The following is a 25,179-nucleotide window of genomic DNA, read 5'->3' on the forward strand; positions in this document are numbered from 1 at the left end:
TCTCGTAAATGGTAGTGAATGGGTTAATTAAGAGCAATAATAGATGTGATTATCTGCTATACCTGCTTTCTCTCTGAAATGAAGTCTAGCTAAAGGAGCTAGGTATTATTAATAGCCCATTTAGAAGAGCAGTAGAATATGATCTAAAGGTCCCTGATTTTTACAGGTTGACTTGTCTTCGATATTATAGTGGTCAATATTTAAAAATTGATTCAAGGAACTAAAATTTACTGGCAATGCTGTGGATAAAATTTTTATCTACTGAAAAAAATAACTATTTAATTATTTTTCAGAAGATCTTCATAAAAACCTTTTTTATACTTCAGAATAATAAAGAAGTTTTGATGGCATCTACGTTAAGTTCTCACTTGCAATGTTTAATTAAATTTTATATCATTCTTTAAAAAATATTAATAACTTAGGGAAATTCCAACTGATATTCTGATTTTAATTTTAAAAAATGTCTGCGTAATGTAATATTTTATATAAAGGTATTTTTTTACTTTAAAAATGTTATATATTAAAGGATTTTCATCCTAAGCAACGATTATATGAAGCTAATATGTTTATGTCGTGTTTATGTTTCTCTTGTAAAGAATAGTTATATTATATTCTTGAATTCTTATTATCTGTCATGCGAATATGCTGGATGAATCAAGCAAAAACATTTCGTAAACTCGTTGAATATAAATGAATAAAATTTTTAGAACCCAGTTTCTTGAAATGAGTGTTATATTTCATATTCTGCAAAATTAACTTTTTTTTTCAACTATTGTATACTCTCAAGCTCTAGACAGTGTTCTGTTGTAAGACAGACAGACTTTAATATTCAAATTTGAAAAATTTATCTAAAAATACATAAATACAATGGATATGTGAATGGATGCTTGATTTCTTTTTCAGTGTCTTGGTATTTCCTCCTTTCCAAAGCAGATACAGGTATTTGGCACATAAGCTGATTGACGAATCCTTCTTTCCTGCTCTATGCAGTTTTTCAATCGGACCAGAAGACAAAAGACGATTTGTTGTTGGCCGGACTACTGTAATTGCAAGGTTTGTTTGAAAAAAATTAAATTGCTGCATGTTTGAATTATAAAAGATGATGAATTATAAATCATATCTTTAGTTATTGATTTATTTGCTTTTGTTATTTAAATCTTTTGAAAATCAATCAAATATCCCTTAACATGTTGGCGCCGCTGGCCTTTTGTATTAATAGGTCAGTTATATTTCACTTCTGTAATGTAAATAAGTATTTCAAAACCATTAAAAAAGTTTTGGTCTGTATATACCACCCATTAGTCTGATTTTAAAATGCCATCATTTTGAAACATTTTTCATTCTTCTTTAGTTTACGAAATTTGAAAATGATTTTTATTTTTATACACATTTTACCGGATTCTTTTTTAACAGGATGCGCCAGAAATTGGTGCAATCTTCAAAAATTCATAGTGAAAGAATTAATACTCGGAAAATATTTCGGTTTCAGTGAATTTGATCAGAGGACCATTGAACTTTTTTCCATGTGTAAAATAATAATAAACGAAAGAGGCCGCTCACGTCATACTGAGACGTTTTATGCAAATTAGGCTGGTAATAAAGCACCTGACTGGAAATGGTTCACCATTTGGTCTCAGTAGCATGATATCATAACCGAGCGAGCGTTGGTGGAGTAAACCTTTTTATAAGAATGTTAAGTCCACAAGTATTGCATCGCAAACGTTTCGGCAAGGAAAGAACTGAAGACTCAAAAAGGTCTTGTTTTATTGAATGAGATATTGACTTTACTACGCCGTTTTGAGGAAACGGTAGTTTGGAGGATCATCGACGAAATGGCAGACCATCTATCATCATGGATCACGTCAGTATTGTAAAAAATGTCATTAAAGAATTGGCAACCTGAACATCAACTGATAATAGCAGTGCTCCTGAAGCTGGGAGACTAATGAGGATTTCAGAATCGTCGATTCGACGTATTCTGCACGGAATCATGTGTATTTGTACAAGATGCAGACACTTCTAGTTATTACCGGGAGATAACAGATGAAAAAATAAACTTTGTTACTTGAGCGTTGGCACAAATGAAACGTGGTCCACAATAATTGCTAAACGTTACGTGGACTGATGAAGCTCGCATTTCACTGCATGGTGACATCAGTACGCAAAACTGTCGTATCTGGAAAACACCAAACCTTCGTGATTACTTGACCAAGTTTATGATTTCTCCCTATGTGGCTGTTTGGTGTGATTTCACCACGTCTTTCATTCGGTTTTTTGAAGAACATTATCTTTTATCCGGGTGGAAAACCGTTACTGTCACTCAGAATGGTATGTTACGCTTTTGTGTGATCATGTTATTCCTGCAATGCTGGAAAAACATACGTTACTCTTCGTCAACTTTATGCAAAATTTTGCCTCGCCCCACTATGGCCGTGAAGTCCAGACGTTTCTGTTGGACACTTGCACCGACTGAGAAGTCAAAATTTCAAATGTAAGTCACTGTCACTTCTGAATTTAAGTGACCAGACTTCCCCGGCAGATTTTCGATTGTGGGGCTACTTTAAATCGTTTGTGTACTGGGGCTCCTCAGCCACTTTGGTGAAAGTGAAGGATGTCATTCGACGGATCGTCGATGCCGACAAGCTGCATTCGACTGCAATAAGCTTGGTGATGCGTCTCGCTTCCTAATACCTTGTGGTGATGAGCATCTTTTACTTCAAAAAAAAAAAAAGCCGCAGTGTTATATTATTGTGATCTGTTTCTGTCTGTCTGTATGTGTGCCTGATTTTCATAAAGCATCTCGGCGCTTTCTCTCTGGGCTACTTGTGAAATAATTTTTTATACATGGAAAAGAAATCTAATGTGTCTTGATCATATTCGCGCTAACCGAAATTTTTTACAATAATTACTTCTTCTTTTATTGTGAATTTTTGAAGTTTACATGGATTTATCATGCACCCTTTATATGCTTATAAATGCATTCTAATGAATGATTTTCTAATGAATTCTAATGAATGCATTCTAATGAATGAATTTTCAACCAGAATGTCAACTCCCCCCCCCCAAAAAAAAACAACAGGAAAATATATTCAGTGTTTTATAATTGTCCTAGGGTAATAATTTTCTTCGACTGTTGCAGTGGGAATGAAATTTTACCTCATAGTTATCATAATTTTTTTAAAGTTTTACTGAAATCTATGCTTTAAATTAAATTGAGCATAAATTATAAACCTCTTATAATGAAGAGTAATTCATATTGTTTCTTCTACTGTATTCAAGACTATTCCGTGTAATTTCTGTTAAAATTCCTTATTAAATTTAAATTTTATTTTCCAATATCGGAATAGTCAAGTGCACCGAGCACTAATAATATGCCTGTATAATTTATAGTTTTTAATGTGTTATTATATATTAAAAGTACATGTGGTTAGGGCTGTGCTGATTTTTGATTTATCGAAAAAAATCGGTATTTCAGAAAAATCTAGTTTTTGATGTTAATTTTTGAAAAGAATTCGATTTTTTGATTGACGATGAATCATGGCCTACGATGAATCGCGATGTAGTGAAATCGATAAGCACTATTAATTTTAGTTTTCGATGCTTAACAGGTGTTTACTCGGAACTTTTATCGATGCTGAATTGAGTTAACCCTTTCGAAAATGAAAAGAGTGTGGAATTTTATGAAAATCTGAATGTTTATTTTGAATTACCACAAGATGACTGGGAAAAAGCGAAATCAAGACGATTGAAGAGGAATCGAACGTTTGCACGAAAAGAACTTATTTATTCTCGAGAGTGTGGGTGTTTTTTGTTTATTTTTCTCTTTTCTTTTTAGTTTGTTTATTTTAAAGATTTCTATAAAAACCCTGTCGTATTTTCATATGCTAAACTATTTTCTTTAAGCATGTTATTTTTGAATAAGTTGTTTTCTGCTCGCCAAACTAATAGTTCCCAGCAACTGATTGTCAGTAAATATTATAAAAGAATTGTGTATTTTTTATTTTCAGACGTTATTACAATTCAAGAGATTTTTTTATGTTGTATTGATTTTAAACTTGCGTAATATCTTTCCAAAATAATGGCAAAAGTAAAGTTATGGAATAATTTTTATACTTTTTATAAATTAAGCTTAGATTCGTACACACACCTCAATTCCAAATGTATATCTTCGGCAACAGATGCTAAACATAAGTTTACTTTAAATATCTGTCATAGCATTTACGCTATTAATAAAAATCTAACTATCATAAAAAAAATCACTAATTTAAATTTCCGATTCAAAATGGAATGCTTAATGAGGTATTCAGCACTACCTTAATTTTTTTTTTTTAAAAAAAGAAGCACTTTGTGTTTATTTCAATACGGATTTGCATACGTCTAAATTTCGTGATATATTTCGAATATATACATACATATAATTTTTATAAAGTGCTGAAACTACATTGATAAAATTTGATTTAAACAAGAATCCTGTTTTTTACGTTTTAAAAGATTAGACAACTTTTAATCCAGTATAACATCATGAATATTTTATTATATATTTTAATGTTAAAATATGCGTTTGCAATCGTTATATCTTAGCTCAAGGCAGCCAACGCGATCCCACCTGGTTGCATAAATAATCTTGTTAAACAAATATCAAATTAAAATGAAACTTTCTTTAATAAAGATACAAACATTATATCTTATTGCAAGGTGATAAACTTTTAAGAACTAAATGTAACCGGGATTTGTAAAGTGATTGTTCCATAAAAAATAAAGGTTTTGCTCAAAATCATCGTTAATTATACTTATCCCACGCTGTATTTATAGGGCCGCGGTGGCCCGGTGGTAAGGTCTCGGCTTCGGAACCGAAAGGTTTCAGGTTCGAGACCCGATTACCTCGAAGAACCGTCGTGTAAACGGGTCTGGTGCACGTTAAATCCGTCGGGGCCAAAGGCCCTCCCGCTGATATGGTGTGGAAGCTCCGAGAGATGGGGTGCCAGCTCAAGTGTCGTCCTCGTCATCTAACCGTGGTTCAAAATTACGAGATCCGTCCAAAAATAGCCCAGTGTTGCTTTAAAAAGGGTCGTTAGTATAACTCAACTAAACTCACTTTGTACTTAAATTGTAAGCGAATATAAAAATAGCGGTGCAAAATTGAAATTTTCATTAAAGCATCGAAGTTAAAAACTTGGTATTTATTTGAAGCTAACTGTGATTTCGTAGTATTTCTAGAATTCAAGTCTTTCATATTTTCCGAGATTACACGGCAGTAGAAATTCTGTTCAAAACCTGTAGGTAGATTTTCCTGTAGGTTCTTGAATAAATTTAAGTGAGATTAGTATCGGTGTTTTTGAAGCTAAAATAGCATTATCATGCAAAATTTCTATCATCAGCCATAAAATCTTTTTTGCACATGAGAAAACGTATGTTGAACACTTGTTCTAATGAATGATTTCTTCATAAAAAAAATGACATGTAAACATAAACTTTATGTAATTGCCATTTTCGTGAATGGAAATTTCTTTCCTACCGGTTCAAGGGATACAATAATGAACAATGAAAATGAAACCAACCCCGTGGATAATTGCATATCCTAACGCGCTATTGAACCATTGAAGGCTCTTTGAATTTCCACCTCTTTTCAAGGCTAATTTGAGCGATCGATGCTCATCGGACTAAATCGCGTTTAATCGAACTTTCGATTCTTATAAAATTTTCATTACCATCAAAAATCAGCGCTGGTAGTATCTTCTGAATTGATTCGAATGCATCGCTTTGGAACTGCTGCGGGAGGGACTTATTTGTTGGTAGAACGATAGACTTTCATTTTTCGGATTTATTTCAGATTATATATTAGTGGAATATATGTTGATATGCGTTTCTTTTTTATTTTTTAATGCATATATTTTTCTGTTGAATGTGTTTTTATATTTTAAAAATTAATAATTTTTCGAGTTTTATATATCTTTACAAATTTTTATCATTTGAGCTTAATATTATATATGTATTAATTTTTATTTAATTTTTCTTTTTAAGATAAAGAGTATTTTTAGTTGTGTAGTTGCTCATTTGTCATTTGATAGCTATCTAAATTTTGATTTCGAACTTGATGCATTCCACTTTCGATTCGCTTCAAATATTCATGACCATCCAGAATTATTTCTGACAATATCTTCCGAGTTCATTCGAAGACATCATTTTAGAACCGCTTCGGAAAGGAGTATATTTGTTGATGGATGTTGGACTAAGCCATTATTATTCGGATTCGATTCGGTAACATGGATGTGAAACCGATTCTATTTTGATAGGAATATATCAAATATTACTTGAAATTCTTTTTTTTTTTTTATGCATGTGCCTTTTATTTTTCAAACATGCGAGATTTCGAATTTTTAAAATAATCTTCATTTAAGTTACTTAAAATAGTTTTTGTGGAATTATTTTATTTTGTTTTTTATAAGTTTAAATTATTTTAGAGATTTTTTCTAAATTATTTTTGTACGACTTTTTTTCACATTTTAATTTTCAGTTTTATTATTTGAATTTCTTAATATATCTAAATGTTGATAGAATAACTGGAAATGGCATGAATATTCAGGGGCATAAGCCTTTAGTTTGAATTTTGTTCATGTTTTCATTAAATTTATATTAATGATAATGGAAAATTATGTGTTTTTCTTTTATTTGGCCATTTTATTCCCTGAAAACTTTAGAACTTTCTCTAAACGTTTTAATGTGTTATATTCTTCTATAAACATGCTTGCACTTTATAATATTTGTTATTCATGTTTTACACATTTAAAAATTGCGATTTTTTTTAGTTTTAAATGCCTAAGCTGCAAATTATGTTAAAAAAATTTTCCGTTTTTATATTAAATCTGTCGTTAATTCTTTTAAAACAAAAATTTATTTTATTCATGTATTGAATTAATATTTCATGATTTTTGACTTTAGATTTGAATTCGATATTTATTAAAACTACTTAGATTTACATGTGAAAGGCATTAATATGTTTATTTCTTTTCTTTTACGAAAAATGAAGGGGGAAAAAAAATGACATTTTTAAATCGGCTGTAAAGAAGGCAAATTTTTAAAGATCTCTCCATTATTAAAGAAATGAAATATTAGGATCCTTTGTAAAATGCAGACATTGCTTATGTAAAATGCTATTGTAATTTTCTATTGGAAGGATCATAACACAAGTATTTTTTTAATTATCTTCTTGGAAGAGTCCCGTTTTTAGGTCAGGAGAGTTGTACATTCCGAGACCTAATTTCATGAAAGATCCAGTATGTATATTGGCCTATTATATTTTAAATCTGGCAAAGGTCATGCATCATAAGTAAACTAAAATCATAATAGTTAATCTTTCATCCATCATGATAACAGAAATATTTTGAGTATTATGAACTGACATATCATAGTTTAATCATTATTTACTCTTTTAATTTGCATTTTTCTCCATACTATAAGTCTACTTTTAATAATTACTAATTTAATCATGTTGTCTGTGATATCTTTTATTTCACTATAGACTTAATGAAAATTTTAATAATGTAAAATAAAAAATATATATATATATATTAGGCGTTCTAAATTTAAGCTGATGAAAAAACTGAAAAGTGGGAATTTGATAGAGGGTATATAGGAAATGAGGCCTAAAGAATCAGTTTCATTGGGCTTTTAATCTGGCTGTAATCTTCTGTATTATGCGACTCATATATAACACATCATTCAACTACTCTACTAGTGTATGAAAATGCTTCAATATACAGTCATGGGGGAGGGGAAGACTGTGTTTTTTAATTTCATTATGGCTTGATATGAGGTTTGACTATCTTAGTAAATTATGATATTTGAAAGCCATTTTTATCTTCTCAAAAATATCTGATCGTTTATTTCCCTCATTTCAAAATTTTCGAATCTATTTATAAGAACTGCTGGGGAAGTTATGTAAACATCTCATACTTTATATGCTCCATTTAGGATATAATTTTGATAATATATGAATTTCTTGCAGATGCTCCTTGCCATATAAATGTGTGCATGAAAAATTGGAACATTTATTTTTTGTTGAAAAGCCTGTGGCTTGTATTTGTTCTTCAAGATTAAAATCATTAAAAATCCACCCTACAGTAAGGGGATTATCACCTGTTACTAAGAGGAGAGAAAAAATGAAGGAGTTAAAATCTGAAAGAAACAAATCTTCTGCTGTGGAAAACAAACATACAGATGGACATCAAAAAGCAATAAAGTAAATATTTAATTATTATTTAGTAGATTTTAATAAATTATTCTACACATAATTTTGATTTAAATATGATGTCAGTACTACTCATTTAATTATTTCATTATTTTCAATCTCTTTTAGTAAAGATTTTTTTTAACCGTCATCATTAAGATTAAAAATATTTTCAAATGTTAATTCTTGTTTTGTTTCTTGAATGTACTTGTAAAATTGTCGGTCTAAGTTAAGTTTTATCTAATTGGACAATCGTTGACTAAAAGAGGAAATTGTATATTCTAATTTAACTATATCCTTAAATACTTTCCATATTCTTAACTACATTCTTGTATTTCTTCTAAAACCATTATGTTGCTGATGGGAATACCTTTGAGTGAATTATTAAAGAGATCCAGAAGGCGTGTGTTTTGCTTAAATGACAGAGATTTTCTCAGCTGAAGAAGTTTTTCTTCAAGAATTCTTTATGTTCCTAATATAAAGCAGCTGCTTTTGCTTCTAGTAGTTTGCTCTGTTTATTTAATTGAACAAAAAAACTCATATTTTTCCATTGACAGAATCACTCATCATATATGTCAATAAGAACACAAGTTTTATTCTATTAAAGCTAAAAAGAAAAATTATTTACTTATACCTATTTCATTAACAAGAAGTAGGCTACATTTTTATCCCTTTGCACTTTTTTCCCACCTGAATTCTCATTGACATATTAAAAGAGTACCTCTAAATTTGGCAATCAGTAACTTATTGCCAATTAAAGAGGCAAATACATTGAAATATATGAATGTCAAATTAGATATTCATATTTCGAAGTTTTAATCAAATCATTTGATATAATCTTGCTGCATTATTGAAAATTACACTCGTTCATGGATTTTTTTTTCTCGATATATAATATAAATAACATACAGGTGGTTATCAAAATAATGGAAACACCTGTGAATAAAAGTGACATTTTTGAATGCTCTTCGTAAGCATTAAAATATAATAATAGACAACCGGTTTTTTTATTAATAGCAATGTATATATTCTGGGAGTATGTGTTAGCATTATTAAAGTTCTGTAATTCTTGGAATTATTATTATTATTATTATTTTTCAAAAGCGTAAAATGGCGGGTCTCGCAGATTTTCAAAGAAACCAAATTGTAAGAGCCCATCTAGCTGGAACAAGTGTGACCGAAACATCCCAACTTTTAGGCATTTCTAGAGGTATGGTGTCTAAAATCATGATAGTATACACACAGCGCGTCAAGACAAGATCGGCGAAGCAAAATAGTGGGCGGAAAGAGAAGCCCAGTAAAAGAGACCGATGTGTATTGAAGCGTATTGTAATGTCTAAAAAGCGAACAACTGCAGCAAAAGTGACCGCAGAGCTCAATACCCATCTGGATTCTCCAGTGTCAGTGATTACAGTTAGAAGGTACCTTCATAAACAGAACATTTATGTCAGAGCAGTAATTCCCAAGCCACTTGTCACAGATGTTAATGGTAAACGTCGTCTTCAATGGTGTCACACTCGCAAAACCTCGTCGAATGATAAGTGGGAGAAAGTAATATGGTTTGAGAATCGTGTTTCACACTTTTCCCTACAACAAGACGGGTGCATGTTTGGAGGATACACACACAAGCGTATGGCCGTGATTGTCTCCTTCCAATTGTCAAGCATGGAGATGTATCTATCATGATATGGGCAACCATGTCGTGGTTTTCTGTTGGACGAATCATAACCCTTAAAGGAAGGATCACTGGGGAGAAGTATAGATAAATTTTAGCTGAGCAGATCTATTCTAGGATGCAAACTTGGTTGCCTGCAAGAGATGGAATTTTCCAGGAGGATAATGCACTTATCCATGCTGCGAGATTTGTCCAATCATGGTTTGATGAACACGAGGATGAAGTTAAACATCTGCCTTGGCCCGCACAATCACTCGACCTCAATATAATTGAACCGTGATGGTGTATTTTAGAGCGTTCAATACTGAATCGATATCCTCCACCAGCATCTCCCCCAGAATGGTACAATATTCCTCTAAACACTATTCAACACTTGTATGAATCGATCCTAGACGAATCCAAGATGTATTACTTAACAAAGGTGGTCCTACACCATATTAATAAAGGATTCTTCATAAATCTAAGGCGTTTCCATTATTTTGATAACCACCTGTATATATATATATATATATATATATATATATATATAATATGGTTTCCTATAAAATTTAGAGAATTCTTTTATTCATTTTAGGGAGCGACAGAAAAGACCGGACATGCAATTTTACGTTCCGCGGGCATTAAGAGGAGTCAAAAACAAAACAGTGCCTCTGGAAGGTGTCTATACTGAAAGTTTACAACAACAGGATGGTAAGAAAACATCTCAGGAGTCAAGTGTAGAAAATCTCGCTAACTCTCCTGATAACCTTCTATCTGCTTCCTCTGAGGATAAGCATAAAAAAAATTCTGTAAATACGCGTCTAAAATCGAAGGGTATTAAAAATGAGTCAGATGATGCATGTGCACTACCTACTGATGAAACAGTGACTGAATACGCCACAACCCAATTTGCTACTTCTAGCAATGCTGCGATAAATAAGATTCTTACAGTTGCATCTAATTATCCTCTATCAAAAACAGATGACCCACAAAAGTTGCAAAATAGTTCATCTGGTTGTATGGAAACAGTTATGCCTTGTAATTCTAATTGTACTGAAGTTGTTGAAGTGGCTGATAATACAAATGTGGTTGTTTCTGAAAACGTAACAGAAAATATTGAAGACTTTATTATTATCAAAAATATGTCATCCAGCATAGGTTTCAAAAAAGAAGAAACAGATTCTCCTGTAAACAGTTTTCCATCTAAGAATGTTGACAGTAAACCAAATTGTAATGTTCTAGAAAATGTTTTATGCAGTGGTCTAGATACGAAGAGTGAAATTTCCAGTACAGCTACCTCTGATATGGATTCATTAAATATAAGTGATAAATCTGATGAAATGCATGCAAGTTCAAAAACCACTGAATCCAACAATACCCCTCCTAAAGAAAAAGATGACTCTTGGGAATCCATGTTTGATGATGATGGAGAATGTTTAGACTCAAACTTAGTGAAAGAAGTAAGTTAATTTTAAATACTCAAATATCTATCGTTTTTGAAAAGACTGAGTTCTGAATATTTTTATGCTTTTCTTTTAATTATACCCATTTACTTTTTCATTTATTATATCTTCATTTTTTTTGTCAACTTTCTGCAATAATATATTTTCTTCAAGTTTTTGAGAAATTGAGATGCTTATTAAATATATATCAACATTACTCAGAAAATTTTAGTTTGAATTTTATTTTATTTTTTGTATTTTTTCTTGTTTAGATATTAGGAGTCAGTTTTCCGTCTTATTTTCTTTCCCTATCAAAAGTATATAACTTACAAAATACAATCTGCATATTTCTTACTAATTTTTTTTTTAATATTCTTTGTTTATATATCTTTATAGTTAAGTAGTGTCACAGGAAAAATTCAAGTTCGTGCTGCCAAAAACAGTTATGCAGATTTTCAGCCAGTATCTGAGATTGTGCCACAAGGTATAATTTTGTTTTATTTAAGCAACATTATCATAAGAGACAAATTAGATATTTGTCTTGTAGGTTTGAAACATTTTAATATTCCGGTTAATAAATATTGTGATAACCCTAATTAATAGAGCAAACTGATTATAAAATGAAAAATATTTTTTAATTAATATGTGTATTGTAGGGTTTTTTCAGAAATATGTACCAGCATTATAATACAGCATTGTTATTTGTAGAATGGTTCTATACTAGTCAAACGTTTGTGCATTCCTCGAAAGTCATTGAGAAATGAAACATGAAATTCGCATAAAAACAATATTACTGTTTCAGTATTTCAATAGCATCCACTAGCATTCTCCAGATTTTGTTGTAACTGTTTTTTAAGAACTATGTGGCAGTCTAAAAAATGTTACTTCTAGGGATTTATTTTTCTTTCCATTTTAACTTTGTGTAAAAGAAAGTTGTCCAAAGTATCATGTCTCTGTGTTTCATAGTTTTTAAAAATGAAAAGTAAAAGATAATTTGTCTCCTCTGGAGCAGTGCCAATGGACTTTTTATAAACTTTCGGCAGCCATTATAAAGGCTTGTGTTTATGGCAGTTGTTGTTCTACCCGCTTTAAAAAGAAATGACATCTTGAAGCTATTAGCACTCTTCGCATAATGAAATTTATGAATATAGCATTGTGTATTTTATCTTTGCTCAGAGTAATTGTCATTTTTTTCGCTTTACCTTTTCTCTGCATCTTGATTTTTTTTAATAATTATTTTTCATAATGGTTATCCATAATTGATAGGATTTTACATAACCTGTGATGAAAAGTGATTTCCTATTTTCATAAATTTTTCTGTACATAATTATTAAAAAAATTTAACCAAAACCAAGCAGATAAATATTGTTAACGATTGAAATAGTTTTAGATTTTAAACTATTGGGTTGCCAACTAAGTAATTGCGGATTTCACTCATAGATGGCTTCAGTTGAATTTTTAGGTTTGCACGCGTAGTACAAATGTAAAACACATTTTGTTATTTGATAGTTGGCAATTCAGCTGTCAATCAGTAAAAAAAGTTTTTTGATCGGTTGCGTAGTTTTCGTTTGGCGTTCGTTGAAAAATAGAAAATCAAAAGGAACATTTTCGTCATATTTTGCTTTTTTTATTTCCGCAAAGAGAAAAACGCATCGCAAGCTGATAAAAAGTTATGTGCTGTTTATGGTGACGAAGCCTTAAAAGAACGGCAGTGTCAAAATTGGTTTGCCAAATTTCGTTCTGGTGATTTTTCACTCAAAGATGAAAAACGCTCTGGTCTTCCAGTTGAAGTTGATGACGACCTAATCAAAGCAATAATCGATTCGGATCGTCACAGTACAACACGTGAGATAGCAGAGAAGCTTCATGTATCACATACATGCATTGAAAATCACTTAAAACAACTTGGCTATGTTCAAAAACTCGATACATGGGTTCCTCACGAACTGAAAGAAACGCATTTAACGCAACGCATTAACAGCTGCGATTTGCTAAAGAAACGTAATGAAAATGATCCATTTTTAAAACGACTGATAACTGGCGATGAAAAATGGGTTGTTTACAAAAATATCAAGCGGAAAAGATCGTGGAGCAGGCCAGGTGAACCAACTCAAACAACATCAAAAGCTGATATTCATCAAAAGAAGGTTTTGTTATCAGTTTGGTGGGATTACAAAGAAATTGTCTACTTTGAACTCTTACCACCCAACCGAACGATCAATTCTGATGTCTACATTGAACAACTAACGAAATTAAACAATGTAGTTGAAGAAAAGCGGCCCGAATTGACAAATCGGTGTTGTATTCCATCATGACAATGCAAGGCCACGCACATCTTTGGTCACTCGGCAAAAATTATTGGAGCTTGGTTGGGATGTTTTGCCACATCCACCATATAGTCCTGACCTTACACCATTTGATTACTTTTTGTTTCGATCTTTACAAAACTCCTTGAATGGTAAAAATTTCAATAATGATGATGATGTCAAATCGTACCTGATTCAGTTTTTTGCTAATAAAAACCAGAAGTTTTATGAACGTGGGATTATGATGCTGCCTGAAAGATGGCAAAATGGCATTGATCAAAATGGGCAATACATTACAGAATAAAGTTATTTAGTTCCATAAAAAAATTGTCTTTGATTTTCTAAAAAAAATCCGCAATTACTTAGTTGCCAACCCAATGCTTCCAAAAAAAAAAAAAAAACGTTTAAAATTTCTTCTTTGAATATTATGCTTTTAAAACTTACTCTTGAATAACTTATGTTAAAAAAAAAACTAATTGCATTTCAAAACTTGTAGCTTAATTTATTGGATATTTTTCTTTTCAGAATATGACAACATAGTGGAATTGTATGATTTTCCTAGAGAATTTGTGACACAAGATTTAGTTTCTGCATTTTCTATTTTTCAGTAAGTATTCCTATTCTAATTAGTCATATTTTTGAAATATGTGATTTCGATTTTATTTCCATGCTAAACAGCAAATATAAGCATATGAATTTTTCTAGAAATTGAACATTTAAAACCACTGATGTAATTATGTTCTGCAAGTCATAATCTGTCAACTACAATCATTTACGTATAATATTTAACATTTCATAATTATGTTCTTTGATTCCATAAAATGTGAATTCGTCACTAAAATCGTTACTTTCATCAATAAGAATTCTAGTTATTATTGGAATCCTTAGTCTTCATAAATTATATTTACTGTTAAGCTTACTTAACGAATTATTAAAAAAAAGAGTGAGAGAGAGAATTATCTCAAGATTTGTTTTCAATTTTTTTGTTTACAAGAAATGAAATATACTGCAAATCGTAAAGAAAAACATTGTTCTGTAATGCATTAAAGCAGTTCCGACTTTTTAAAAACAATTCATAATTTTTTACTTATTATTTTGCCATGTTGTTGTATTAGAAAAGTATTGTGTTCTTGTTTCAGGATTGGCATTTTTTTTTTTTTTTTTTTTTTTTTTTTTTTCTATTAGTATGTTGCATACACAGTATGCTAACTTAAGATTGTTTCCTAAAATTTGGAGAATTTTTCATTCATTTCATCCTCATTATTTATTACTTTATATTAGCTTTGCAATATCTTTTCTATGGCTATTAGTTTCAGCTATTTCTATGATTATCGATTATCATAGCTTTATGTGTGTGTTTTAAGTTTCCTAATAACATCGTTTCAGGATTTTTTTTAGTATTCGGTAATTGCGTTTTAATTTTTATTATATATTGCTGTATTTCGTTTAAACAAATGCAATTTCTACAAATAAATCTTAAAATGGTAACTCAAAAACGCTTTCAGCTAGACAGATGAAAATTATTATAGGTCTTTTTACCATATTTGTAGATTTCTATCAGATTTAGAGCAACATTTGTTATAAATAAGTCTGTCTAGCTGTTCAAATATGACTTAATATTTGAATTTAAAACGAAGAGAAATAAATGAGTAAAATTCGGTATTTAAGACTTGGCATCTATAGTGTATACACCTATCAAAATTTAAGCCAAATCCGACAAGAAGTTTACCGCTTCTCTGTCTGTACTTTCAGAAACATGTAAGCCCGACATCTACAAAACGCAATGACTTAAATATGTCAAAATTGGTATATGATTTTGTGACTACAAATATATTCTGTGTCATATTGTTTCAAGCGGTTGGGAAAAATACGTCTAAAACAAAATTTCGATTTTCGGATACTATTAATTGCATGCCAGTGGTTAAGCACCAAAAAACTTGCCATGGATCACATGATAGATTCAGTGGAAATGCTAAATTCATGCCAAAAATTAAAATTTCATAACTATTGCACGCCAATGCTGTGCAAGGCATTCTATGAGATAGCACCTTTATTGGAATGTATGCCTGAAAATTCTGAGACCACTCCCACTGATTTAAATGGTATAGTTCAAATTGTTTGCATATTGTACTGTATATATCATTCGCTCCCTTTTCCTGAATCTGTGATACATAATAAATGCAATATAACTATATGTAAGAGTTATTTCAAGCTTTAGCCTTCACTTGATTAATATATTTCGACAGTTCTCTACCTCATTTCTGTTTATGTTGTTATATGCTTGAGTTTCTCATTGTATGAAAATTGTAAAAGAAATGAATCTTTTAATTCTTTTTCCTTAAATAAATTTTGAAACGTATACTATTTTCTAATTTTGTTTCGTTCTTTTTTCGTAGGCAGTCTAGTTTTTCAATCAAGTGGGTAGATGACTGTCATGCATTAGCTATATTTACTAGCCCCACACTGGGTAAGATCAAGGTGTTTCTTAATCTGTGTAATTTTGTGGAGAATGTACATTTTCGGAAAACTTGTATATTTCAAAAATTCAGTTTCAAAACAATTTAAATGTATTTTTTTAAACTGAAGTTAATTTGTAAAGCTTATAATAAGCATTTAGTACTTTCTGAAGCAATCTGTCTTGTTTGTTTTTAATATTGTTTTTCTATTTTTGCCACTATTTAAAATTAATTTAAGATATTTTTGTTAAATACTGTGTTTTTATATTCAAATATTTAAATTATTATGAAAGTGTATTTGTGAAATTTGTGAGAAATATTCAAGGATTTGACTATGCTTAAAAAATTTTCATTTCATTGGTTAATTAATATCTTCGGTATCCTAAAATGAAGTTTTGTATATTCCAAAAAAAGTACTTTATCTTATTTATATAAAATTCTTTCCTTGCAGTTCAAACTTTTAAAGTGTTTTAACTTCACAGTTGCGTGAGTTTCCCACGCCTTATCAGTCTGAAACTGTTACCCCAGTAATTCTTTAGTGTTGGTTCTAGCGCCACTCCCGTAAACGGGATCTCCCTTTCTGAACTGTTAAAAGCCGAAAACTTTTTGATAAACGATTTGAATTGACTGGTTAAAGAAAGTACTTGACCCGTGTGGAAAAAAAATGATGTATTTTTATTATGAATATGATAAAACATTCCTGTACACAGGGGAAATTTTTTCTTTAAATGGTTTACTTTTTCTCGAGAAAAAATTCACAATTCAGATAAAGAAATAAAGGGTTTATATCATATGAGAAGAGCCCTCTCCCTTGATGCTTTTTGTTTGATCTTTCATCTGGTTTTGTTTTGATTTTCTTTTTTCTGGATTAAAAAATGATTAATAAAGCATTTATATGTTCAATAATAAATATTCAACGAAGTGTTATTTTGAAGCATATATTATCATTTTTTCATCATCGAACCTAATCTGTAGATTAAATTCCATGACGCATAAAAAGAGTGTGGTTGGAAAGTTATGATATTTAGATTTAATCTCTATATAACCACAATAAAAGAATTTAAATAGCAACTTGTACTTAAATATTTTTTCCTGCTGGTGGATGGTCTTACTAATTGCATCAGAGAAGCCTGTTTTGATGGCTGCATTGGGCCTATTTTATTATATGTATAGTCTTTTAGTATGTGCCATCCTATTGGTATTTTGTGATATATAACATTGGTTGTTTAGTAATTATCTAAGTCCTAATGCCTGGTCAAGGATTTTCTTGAATGATCATGTAATCTGTTGCAAAGTTATTTTGGTAAAATATTCTTCTTGTCATTTTTCCGGAAAAACTTTATAATTTAAAGTTTATAATTGTATTAGAATAGCAATTTTCCATATCTTTTAACAGGCAAAAAATTTATATGCTGCAAAATTATTTATATTTTATTTTTCGATTTTTAGTCAAATGCAAATTCTTGTTGATGTAATGCATATTTTGCTCAAAATGTGTAGATTATTATTTGAACTTAAAATATGTAAACGTCTAAAATCAAAGTTAAACTCGAGGTGATTTGTTTGATATTAAATATATCAGATTTCATGAAAAGTCTCTATGCTGTGGTTTGTGTAATTTCAAAAAAGTATATTTATTTTTTTCAATAAAGTAAAACTAATATTTCATTTAAGCCAATCTGAAATGATGCCTTATAAAATGTATTCCATATGTGATGAGCTTGTGGAATAAAAAAAGATATAAAGAAAACTAGATAAATATATATTTTTTTTTTATTTCAAGAACTGTTCTTTATAATATTTGCACAAAAACTGGGACAAATAACAACACTCAGTTGAAAAAGTAAATTGTTGTCTGTGTTATTTATTTTAAAATTGTTCCTCGGAATTCAGCTATAATATGGAATATACATATAATTCTATGAAGTAAAATGAAATTATTACCAGTCATGTTACAATTAGCTAATTTTTTTATGATTTCAATCAGAAATTATAATTTTTTCGAACTAAACTAGACTCGTGGGGGGGGTCCCTCCTTCTTTTTTTCTTTCTGAAATGAATGTATTTGATTATTCATTTTTAAAAAATCAAGCCACTAAGTAAATCTTACAGTTATTTAAATTTGTTAATAATATCCTATGGAATTTCTATTAGTTTTTCTGTTGAGGCAGAATATCGTACTTTATACGGGTTTTTTTTTATTGTTGTTGTTGTTGTTGTTGTTTTGTTTGTGCAGATATTCATAAAGTATTTCAATCCATAGGAGCATATTTTATTCCTATTGCTTAACTTCTGATACACAAATTTCATTTTGATGTGATAGTAATCAAAATGGCTCATGTTTTAAGTTTTTCTTATAAATTTGTTTGCTTTTCTACGATTGTAATATAATAGTTTTACATTCTGTTTTTAATAAACTAATGAAATTTAACTTTTTTTTGTTATTATGTTTATATTCATTATAATTTTCATTATATTTGTTTTTACAGCAAATCAAGCTTTACAGATGAAACATCCCTTTATGAAAGTCCGTCCTCTTTCTGAGGGAATAAAAGAGTCAAAGACTAAAGCAAGATGGTGTGCTAGTAAGATAATTATTAAAACTATTTACTAAAAATAAATCGGCTGTCTTCGAACAGCGGGCTTGTCCATGGCAAGTGCCATAAGAAACAACAACTAAAAATAAATTGCATCATTGTTCTTTACCCGAATTCGCAATAAAATTATGTACTTGTTTGAATCTTCATTTGTGTGTAGGTTCTGTTAGTGTAGTTGGGAACAAATTTTGCAGATTTTGTAATTTTTAACTCGGGTTAAATTTATTATATGAGGTGGGAAATGAATCTGTAATTTATGTGACCATATTTATGTTCTGACTTCTGGTCTCAGTGATGATCTGATTTAAAGAAGGTATATTTGAAAAGATCAGAAACTGCTTCAAATTGTCTCAGAAATTTTTTTTTCAATTTCTTAATTTTTTTTTTACTATTTTTCAGATTTTTTTTAATGCCTTCAATTTAGAATAATTTATAATCTTTGTATCTCCAATTTTGTGATCAAATAAATCTTTATAAAATCGAACACATGAGAAAGGTCATCGAAGATTTAGAAAAGCATTTAAAATTATTAAAAACTGGTATTTCAGTTTTTAGTAGAAAGCGGAACTTTTTCTTTAAGTAACATATTCGATCCACTTGTCACAAATTTTTCTTTGTCATTTACACAATCTGAAAAAATAAACACTTCATTGCTACTATTTACTTCAATAATAGGATCTAATTTATTTTTCAAGAAAATATGTAATTTTGTCTAAAAGAAAAATTTACTTTTTTCTCGCTAATTTTAGTAATTGGGAATATAGAAGTTGAGAGGATTATGCCTCATTTCTGCACCTGATTGATGTAAAATTGACTATTGATCAAATATTCCTCCGTTTATATGGTGTGAAATTTTGGTGTTTTAAATGCTACTTCAACTTTTATCCTGATGTCACAATTGTGAGGTCAGTTACCAGTAGACAGGTATCTAGCTGTAAAACTGGACGTTAATCTATCCCATCAGTAAATTCCCTATTCAAGGGAAGCTATGTCACATTAAAGGAGAGAAAGAAATTGGCACTGCCGCACCCTTATAAAGAAGAAAAGAACTATTTATTTACATACATGAAACTAAAAGGGAGAAAAACAACTGTAATAAAAAATGCGTCATCTGGTGTTCGTGACACAAATTACTTCAATCTTATACATGTATGGATTGCTAGTATGTTTTTACAATATATCGATTTCAATTTATTTAAATATAAAAGAAATACCATCAGTGAACAGTTATTTAAACGAAATATTTAATTTTTTTATTCATATTTATATGTTTTTTTATTACATAAAAAATATATTATTTTATTTATGTTAATTAAAATTTGGATCACTATAAACTATCTTCAATATATGAGCAGATTTCATTTGTTTACTTACTATTCCTCTCCCTCTCTCCCTAATAAAAGTACAGAATGTTAAAAATTTATTTTAAACTTTTTCTCCCCTTTTTGTATTGCAATTTACTTTTTATTGTCAGTTGAATTTTTTCGTTTTAACATGTTTAACTGCACAGGTATTTCACTGTTGGTCTTCTTAAAGCTTTTGTTGTATGAAATTCAGTCCAGTTTTTATATTTATTTATCATTTCTATTATTTTTTTCTTTGTGGTGTTTATGAGTTTTTAATTTTGAACAAAATTTATTACAGATCATTCGGAGCCTCAAAAACCCAGACCAGCAACATCGGCAGTGCTCGCTAGACGGCTTGTTTCTGGTGCTCTTGGTCTTAGAGTTCAAGCCACTAAAGAACAGAGAGATCATGAAAGAAGTGTTCTTAAGGAAGCAAAAGGTAACGTGACCTGTCTCACACATACTCTCTATTTACATGTATATAAGTAACTTATAAATAAATCAGTCCTTTTTTTAAAAAAAGAATTAGCTTTCATTATGTAATTGCTACAGTTTAATTTGTAAGTGATGTCAATTTTAAACTTTTATGTTTTTCCTTAACAGAAAAACGAAGACTGAAAGCCAAGCAGAAAGAAGCTATATGGGATGGTTCAGTAGAATGATTTCCTCAAAAAAAAAAAAAAAAAAAAAAAATTCTATGCGTATTGATGTCAACTTCAGTTCAGAGCTTATCAGAGAATCTTAATGTTTTTAAATGTTTTGGAAACTTTTGGATGTTTCCCTTGAAGTCTTCAGTAATCAGCTTCCAATATTCCTTCCTAATGTATAACCATTATTTAGTTGATTGGTACAAAATAATCTAGATATGTGCCTTGAATAAGTTTTTATTTAATGAATTCAAAATAAAGAACGAAATCGTATTTGACAAATTAAGACTTATATCGAGGACTAGTTGCATTCTAGTTGTCTAGTTGAAGACAAATATAACACATTTGTGTATATTTATCTATGCACTTACAATATATAGATCCATTTAATAATTTCTATTCAGGCCTTGCATCTTGATTTTTATTTTCAAAGTGTGACTTTTAAGTCGTTAAATTTTTCCAACAAGATTTTTTTTTCTTTTTATAATTAGATTATTGTCTATAAGTTTGGAACTGGGCTTATCTTTTCATAAATTCCTTTTGTTAGCTGTTTTATTCTTAAAAGATGAAAATATAGCCATTTTAATGAAACACTTGGAACATTATTTTGAAAAGTTTATTATGAGATAGTAAAAAAGATCTAAGCATACCCATAAAGTCTGAAACATTTTTGCATGATTTTTGATATACCTTTTTATTTAAATTAGACAAGCGAGGAAAATAACTAAAAGATTACGTAGAAAAGTTTTTTTTTTTTTTAAAGAAATATCATGGTTTACTCTTTTAATGTTGCTGAACTAATTCAGAAGTAAAATTCTCAACGGAGTGCTCAAGTTTCGTTTTTTTTTTTTTTTTTTTTGTCACATGCTCCATACATAGAGTTCCATTTTCTTGTACTCTAAATAATTTAATCGGATTGCGTTTTTAAAGAGTTTTGACCGGTTTGAAGTCTATTAATTTTAAAGAAAACTTTATATTCGGTATTAATCAATATCTGTAATGAATATATATACGAAAAAAAATAAGTTACATGAGGCTTTTCCTACATTCGATAGATTGTTTTTCTAAACTTTGTAGTGCTAAAAATTTTTTCATGTATTAAAAAAAGAATATCTCTAGTTTAACTCATTGCTTGTTTTTGTCTGAAAATTGCAAAATGTTATCCGGATAACTATAATTATTTACCCTCCCCCTCTTCCTATCTTAATCAGTAAAGTGTAAAATTTAATAAATTCATTTTCCTGTTTGCCATCATTAATCTTATCTGAATTTACATCTTAACAATTAGTGTTTTTATTAATAATTTTTGTGTGATAAGTTAGATATATATATGACGTTTTAATCTATGCTTCAAAATAGTGTAAATGTTGTTTAAACAAGTCTCCAGGAATCAAATTTCAATATCCCCTACTATTGTGAAACTTATTTTGTTGATTTATGTAAAATAATCGTTTGAAGTGTAATTTAGTGTGCCCCCCGAGTTTGTCGCCAATATTGCAACCCAACGAACGATCTTCTAGCAACCCTTGTTTTGTTTATTACTTTTTTTACTGGTTGAGTTGTACATGAGCTACAACTATTTATAGAAAATGTTTAATAGATATTTTTTTTCATTATTTTTAATTTAAGATTTTAATTTAGTTCTGTATTATAATTAAAAGTTTTTTTTTTTTACTACTAATAAGACACTGCAATTTTATTTTTAATGTGAGTATACGAACAGAAAACATTTATTCCTTTGCAATTCTTAACTTTCGGAATGCGCTTTAAGAAATCGTCTGATTTCCTTGCAGTTCTCGTAATTTTTTTTTGTGCTCTGACGGTTCCATAGATAAATTGTATTGTTATGGCATTTGTGCAAGAATGGATACCGGGTGAATGCGATGCCAGGAATTATTTCGAATCTGCAGAATGGATGAAGGGTGAATGGAATATATATTTACCAGTAGGTGAAGTTGGGAAAAGGATGCTTGTTTGAAATTTTGTATGGAGAAGGCTCCGATTGCTCCTTCCTCTATTCTTTATTTTCTTTTGGTTATGTATTGTTCCTCTTATCCACACAATCCTTATGTTCAATGTGTTAGCGAAGCTACTAGGTTCCCGCTTATCAAAAACTTCAAGTTTGTTGTTGCCTGAATATTTGTAAAGGATATGTGCGGGGTATTATTTTTAATTAATAATATACAATATGATTCTATTTTTTGGCATTGAATGCTTTTTTTTTTTTATTTTGTGATGTTAAAAGGTTTTGTTTAGTACTTCAAAAATCAAAAAAATATTATCTCTAGTTCACCTTGCCGTATGTTTTTTTGTTTGCAAATCGGCGAAATAGTTTCTGGTTAACAATAATCCTCGTACTGTTCGAACTACTTTGACATCATAAATCCTATTTGTTTGTAATTACATCCTTTAAATAAGTATTTGATAAGATTTATTAAATACTGTGTTATCAATAGGTTCTTATTGACAACAAAGCTTTTGATAAATTTGCTGTATTAAAATATACATACGACCTTTTTAATTCTTACCTCTGAATAGTATAAATGTTTATCTCAGAATATTTTTATATGTAACCTTATTTATAGCAATATTTGTTATTTTTACATGTTAACTGTATTTCTACCACGGGATAGTATAAATGATGCTTTGTTGTATTGTAGGTTTTGTTTTTTTTTTTATTTCAAGAATGTACTTTCAACATTTCTTACTTCTTTCAAATCATTATTTTGTTTAGTGTTACTTTAATGAGTTCGAGATAAGTGAGACATATTTGACGTCTTCATACTTGTATTGTATTGAAGACTAATTGTGAATACTTGTAATAGCAATATTTTTGCAATAATTTCTATACTGGCCTTTTATTCTGATTTTTCTAAATTATGACTTTTAAGATATTAATTTTCCCAACTAGAAATAGTATTTTAATTGTGATGTAGCAATATAAACTGGGCTTCTGTTTTGATAAATACTTCCATTAACTATAGTAAAGTTTTATGTAAAAAGGTAAATGTTTAACATATTTAATGAGACACGTAGGGCATTGTCATTCAAATTTTTTTGTGAATTTCTAAAATTGTTTTTATAAGAATACCCATTTGAAAAAGCTAGGATTGACACGCCCCTCTGTCCTTCTCATTAAACACTTCAGAACCAACATAAACCGTATACATGATGCGAAGCGTCGATTCTACTGTTAACCCACCGTTGCGTATCCGCAAATTGAAAACAAATCGATCTTTCTGAATTTTTAAATTCTACGAAATAGCGAGAAGCGCCAATGGTTTCCACAACAGCCGAGTCGTATGGTATTTGACCTTCATGTACGAACATCAGTTTCTATTTTTTGCTTCTAAATTTGATTGTTTTATTGATGTAAACAAACGGCTCTTTAAAAGTACTTTTGTAATTTAACATTCTTATTTATTGTTTTCCTTTATTCATTTGAAGGATATGGGTATTAAGCTGAGTATTTCTGCGCACGAGGGTGAAAATTTTCTGGATGTGTCTTATAAAACTCTTGGTATATTTGGTGGGATTATATTGTTTCATTTTGCTAACCATGGTTGACAGACCGATATATCATCTGATAATGAAGATAATAATTTTAATTATAATAGTGAATTAGAGGTCTCATTTTTCTCATGGAGCGTATAGTTAATTGATATTATCTTTATATCAATTAAGATGCCTGCTCTGAACCTACAGCTAGTTAGTCTTCTGAAATAAATCACTACCGAAGATGAACTTTTTGAGCTGGTGAAACTGAGAATTTTTTAAAACGAAATTTCATTATAGATAGAATATCACTGCGTAATTTCCTTTTTTTTTAAATTCCGTATGTTTAGTACTTGTAACTTTGTTTTCGTGTGCATTGTTACAATTTTGGTATTTTTCGTGTTTCATTCATTTTTGTTACTGTTATATTTTTATATTAATACGAATTAAGAAGTTTTAAATTATTTACCAAAATGAAAGTGGAGTTATATTAATTTTTTTGGTAAAATTAGGTTTGACTGCTGAAAATGTTTGGGCCGGTGGCGACACTTCATTTTAGAGCATTCGTTCCCATGATTTCACTTAGTTTTAATGAAGGGGTTAAATTAGACAAGCAATGGTTATAAATTAAAGATTATGGACCAAAAATTCAAAAGGTAAAATACTGCTTCGCACTTTTAATGTGTTTGAACTAATTTTAAGATTAAATTTTCGGCGGATCGTTCAAGTTTTATATCGCATAAAGACATAGTGACATAGTATCGCATAAAGACATTCTCTGAATCGCTAAATAATTTTTTTATCGCTTTACATTTTCATAAAAAAAAATTTATCGGCTTAATTCTTTTAAATTTTAGTAAAACATTGTATTTAGTTTTGGTCAGTATTTATCATGAATTTGTCCGAGTTCATTTTATTGAATATGTAAAAAAAAAAAAAAAAAAAAAAAAAAGTTATTTGATGCTCAATTTCTTCGTTTAATGCAATACTGTTTCATACTTTGTAGTTA

The 25,179-nt window shown here is 29.7% G+C and overlaps 1 protein-coding gene across 1 annotated transcript in view; it reads left to right on the forward strand.

Moving 5' to 3' along the window:
* Nucleotides 1–23,196, forward strand: part of LOC129960336 (coiled-coil domain-containing protein R3HCC1L-like) — a 55,119-nt gene extending 31,923 nt beyond the window's left edge. The window contains exons 3-11 of the mRNA XM_056073707.1: nt 904–1,053; nt 8,006–8,239; nt 10,477–11,341; nt 11,720–11,807; nt 14,155–14,236; nt 16,026–16,096; nt 18,575–18,670; nt 20,327–20,467; nt 20,632–23,196. Coding sequence (XP_055929682.1) covers nt 8,160–8,239; nt 10,477–11,341; nt 11,720–11,807; nt 14,155–14,236; nt 16,026–16,096; nt 18,575–18,670; nt 20,327–20,467; nt 20,632–20,690 — 1,482 coding nt within the window. The 5' untranslated portion in view covers nt 904–1,053; nt 8,006–8,159 and the 3' untranslated portion in view covers nt 20,691–23,196. The remainder of the gene's footprint in view (nt 1–903; nt 1,054–8,005; nt 8,240–10,476; nt 11,342–11,719; nt 11,808–14,154; nt 14,237–16,025; nt 16,097–18,574; nt 18,671–20,326; nt 20,468–20,631) is intronic.
* Nucleotides 23,197–25,179: the final 1,983 nt, after the last annotated feature.

The sequence above is a fragment of the Argiope bruennichi genome, chromosome X2 (assembly GCF_947563725.1).
Source record: "Argiope bruennichi chromosome X2, qqArgBrue1.1, whole genome shotgun sequence".
Lineage (NCBI taxonomy): Eukaryota > Metazoa > Arthropoda > Arachnida > Araneae > Araneidae > Argiope > Argiope bruennichi.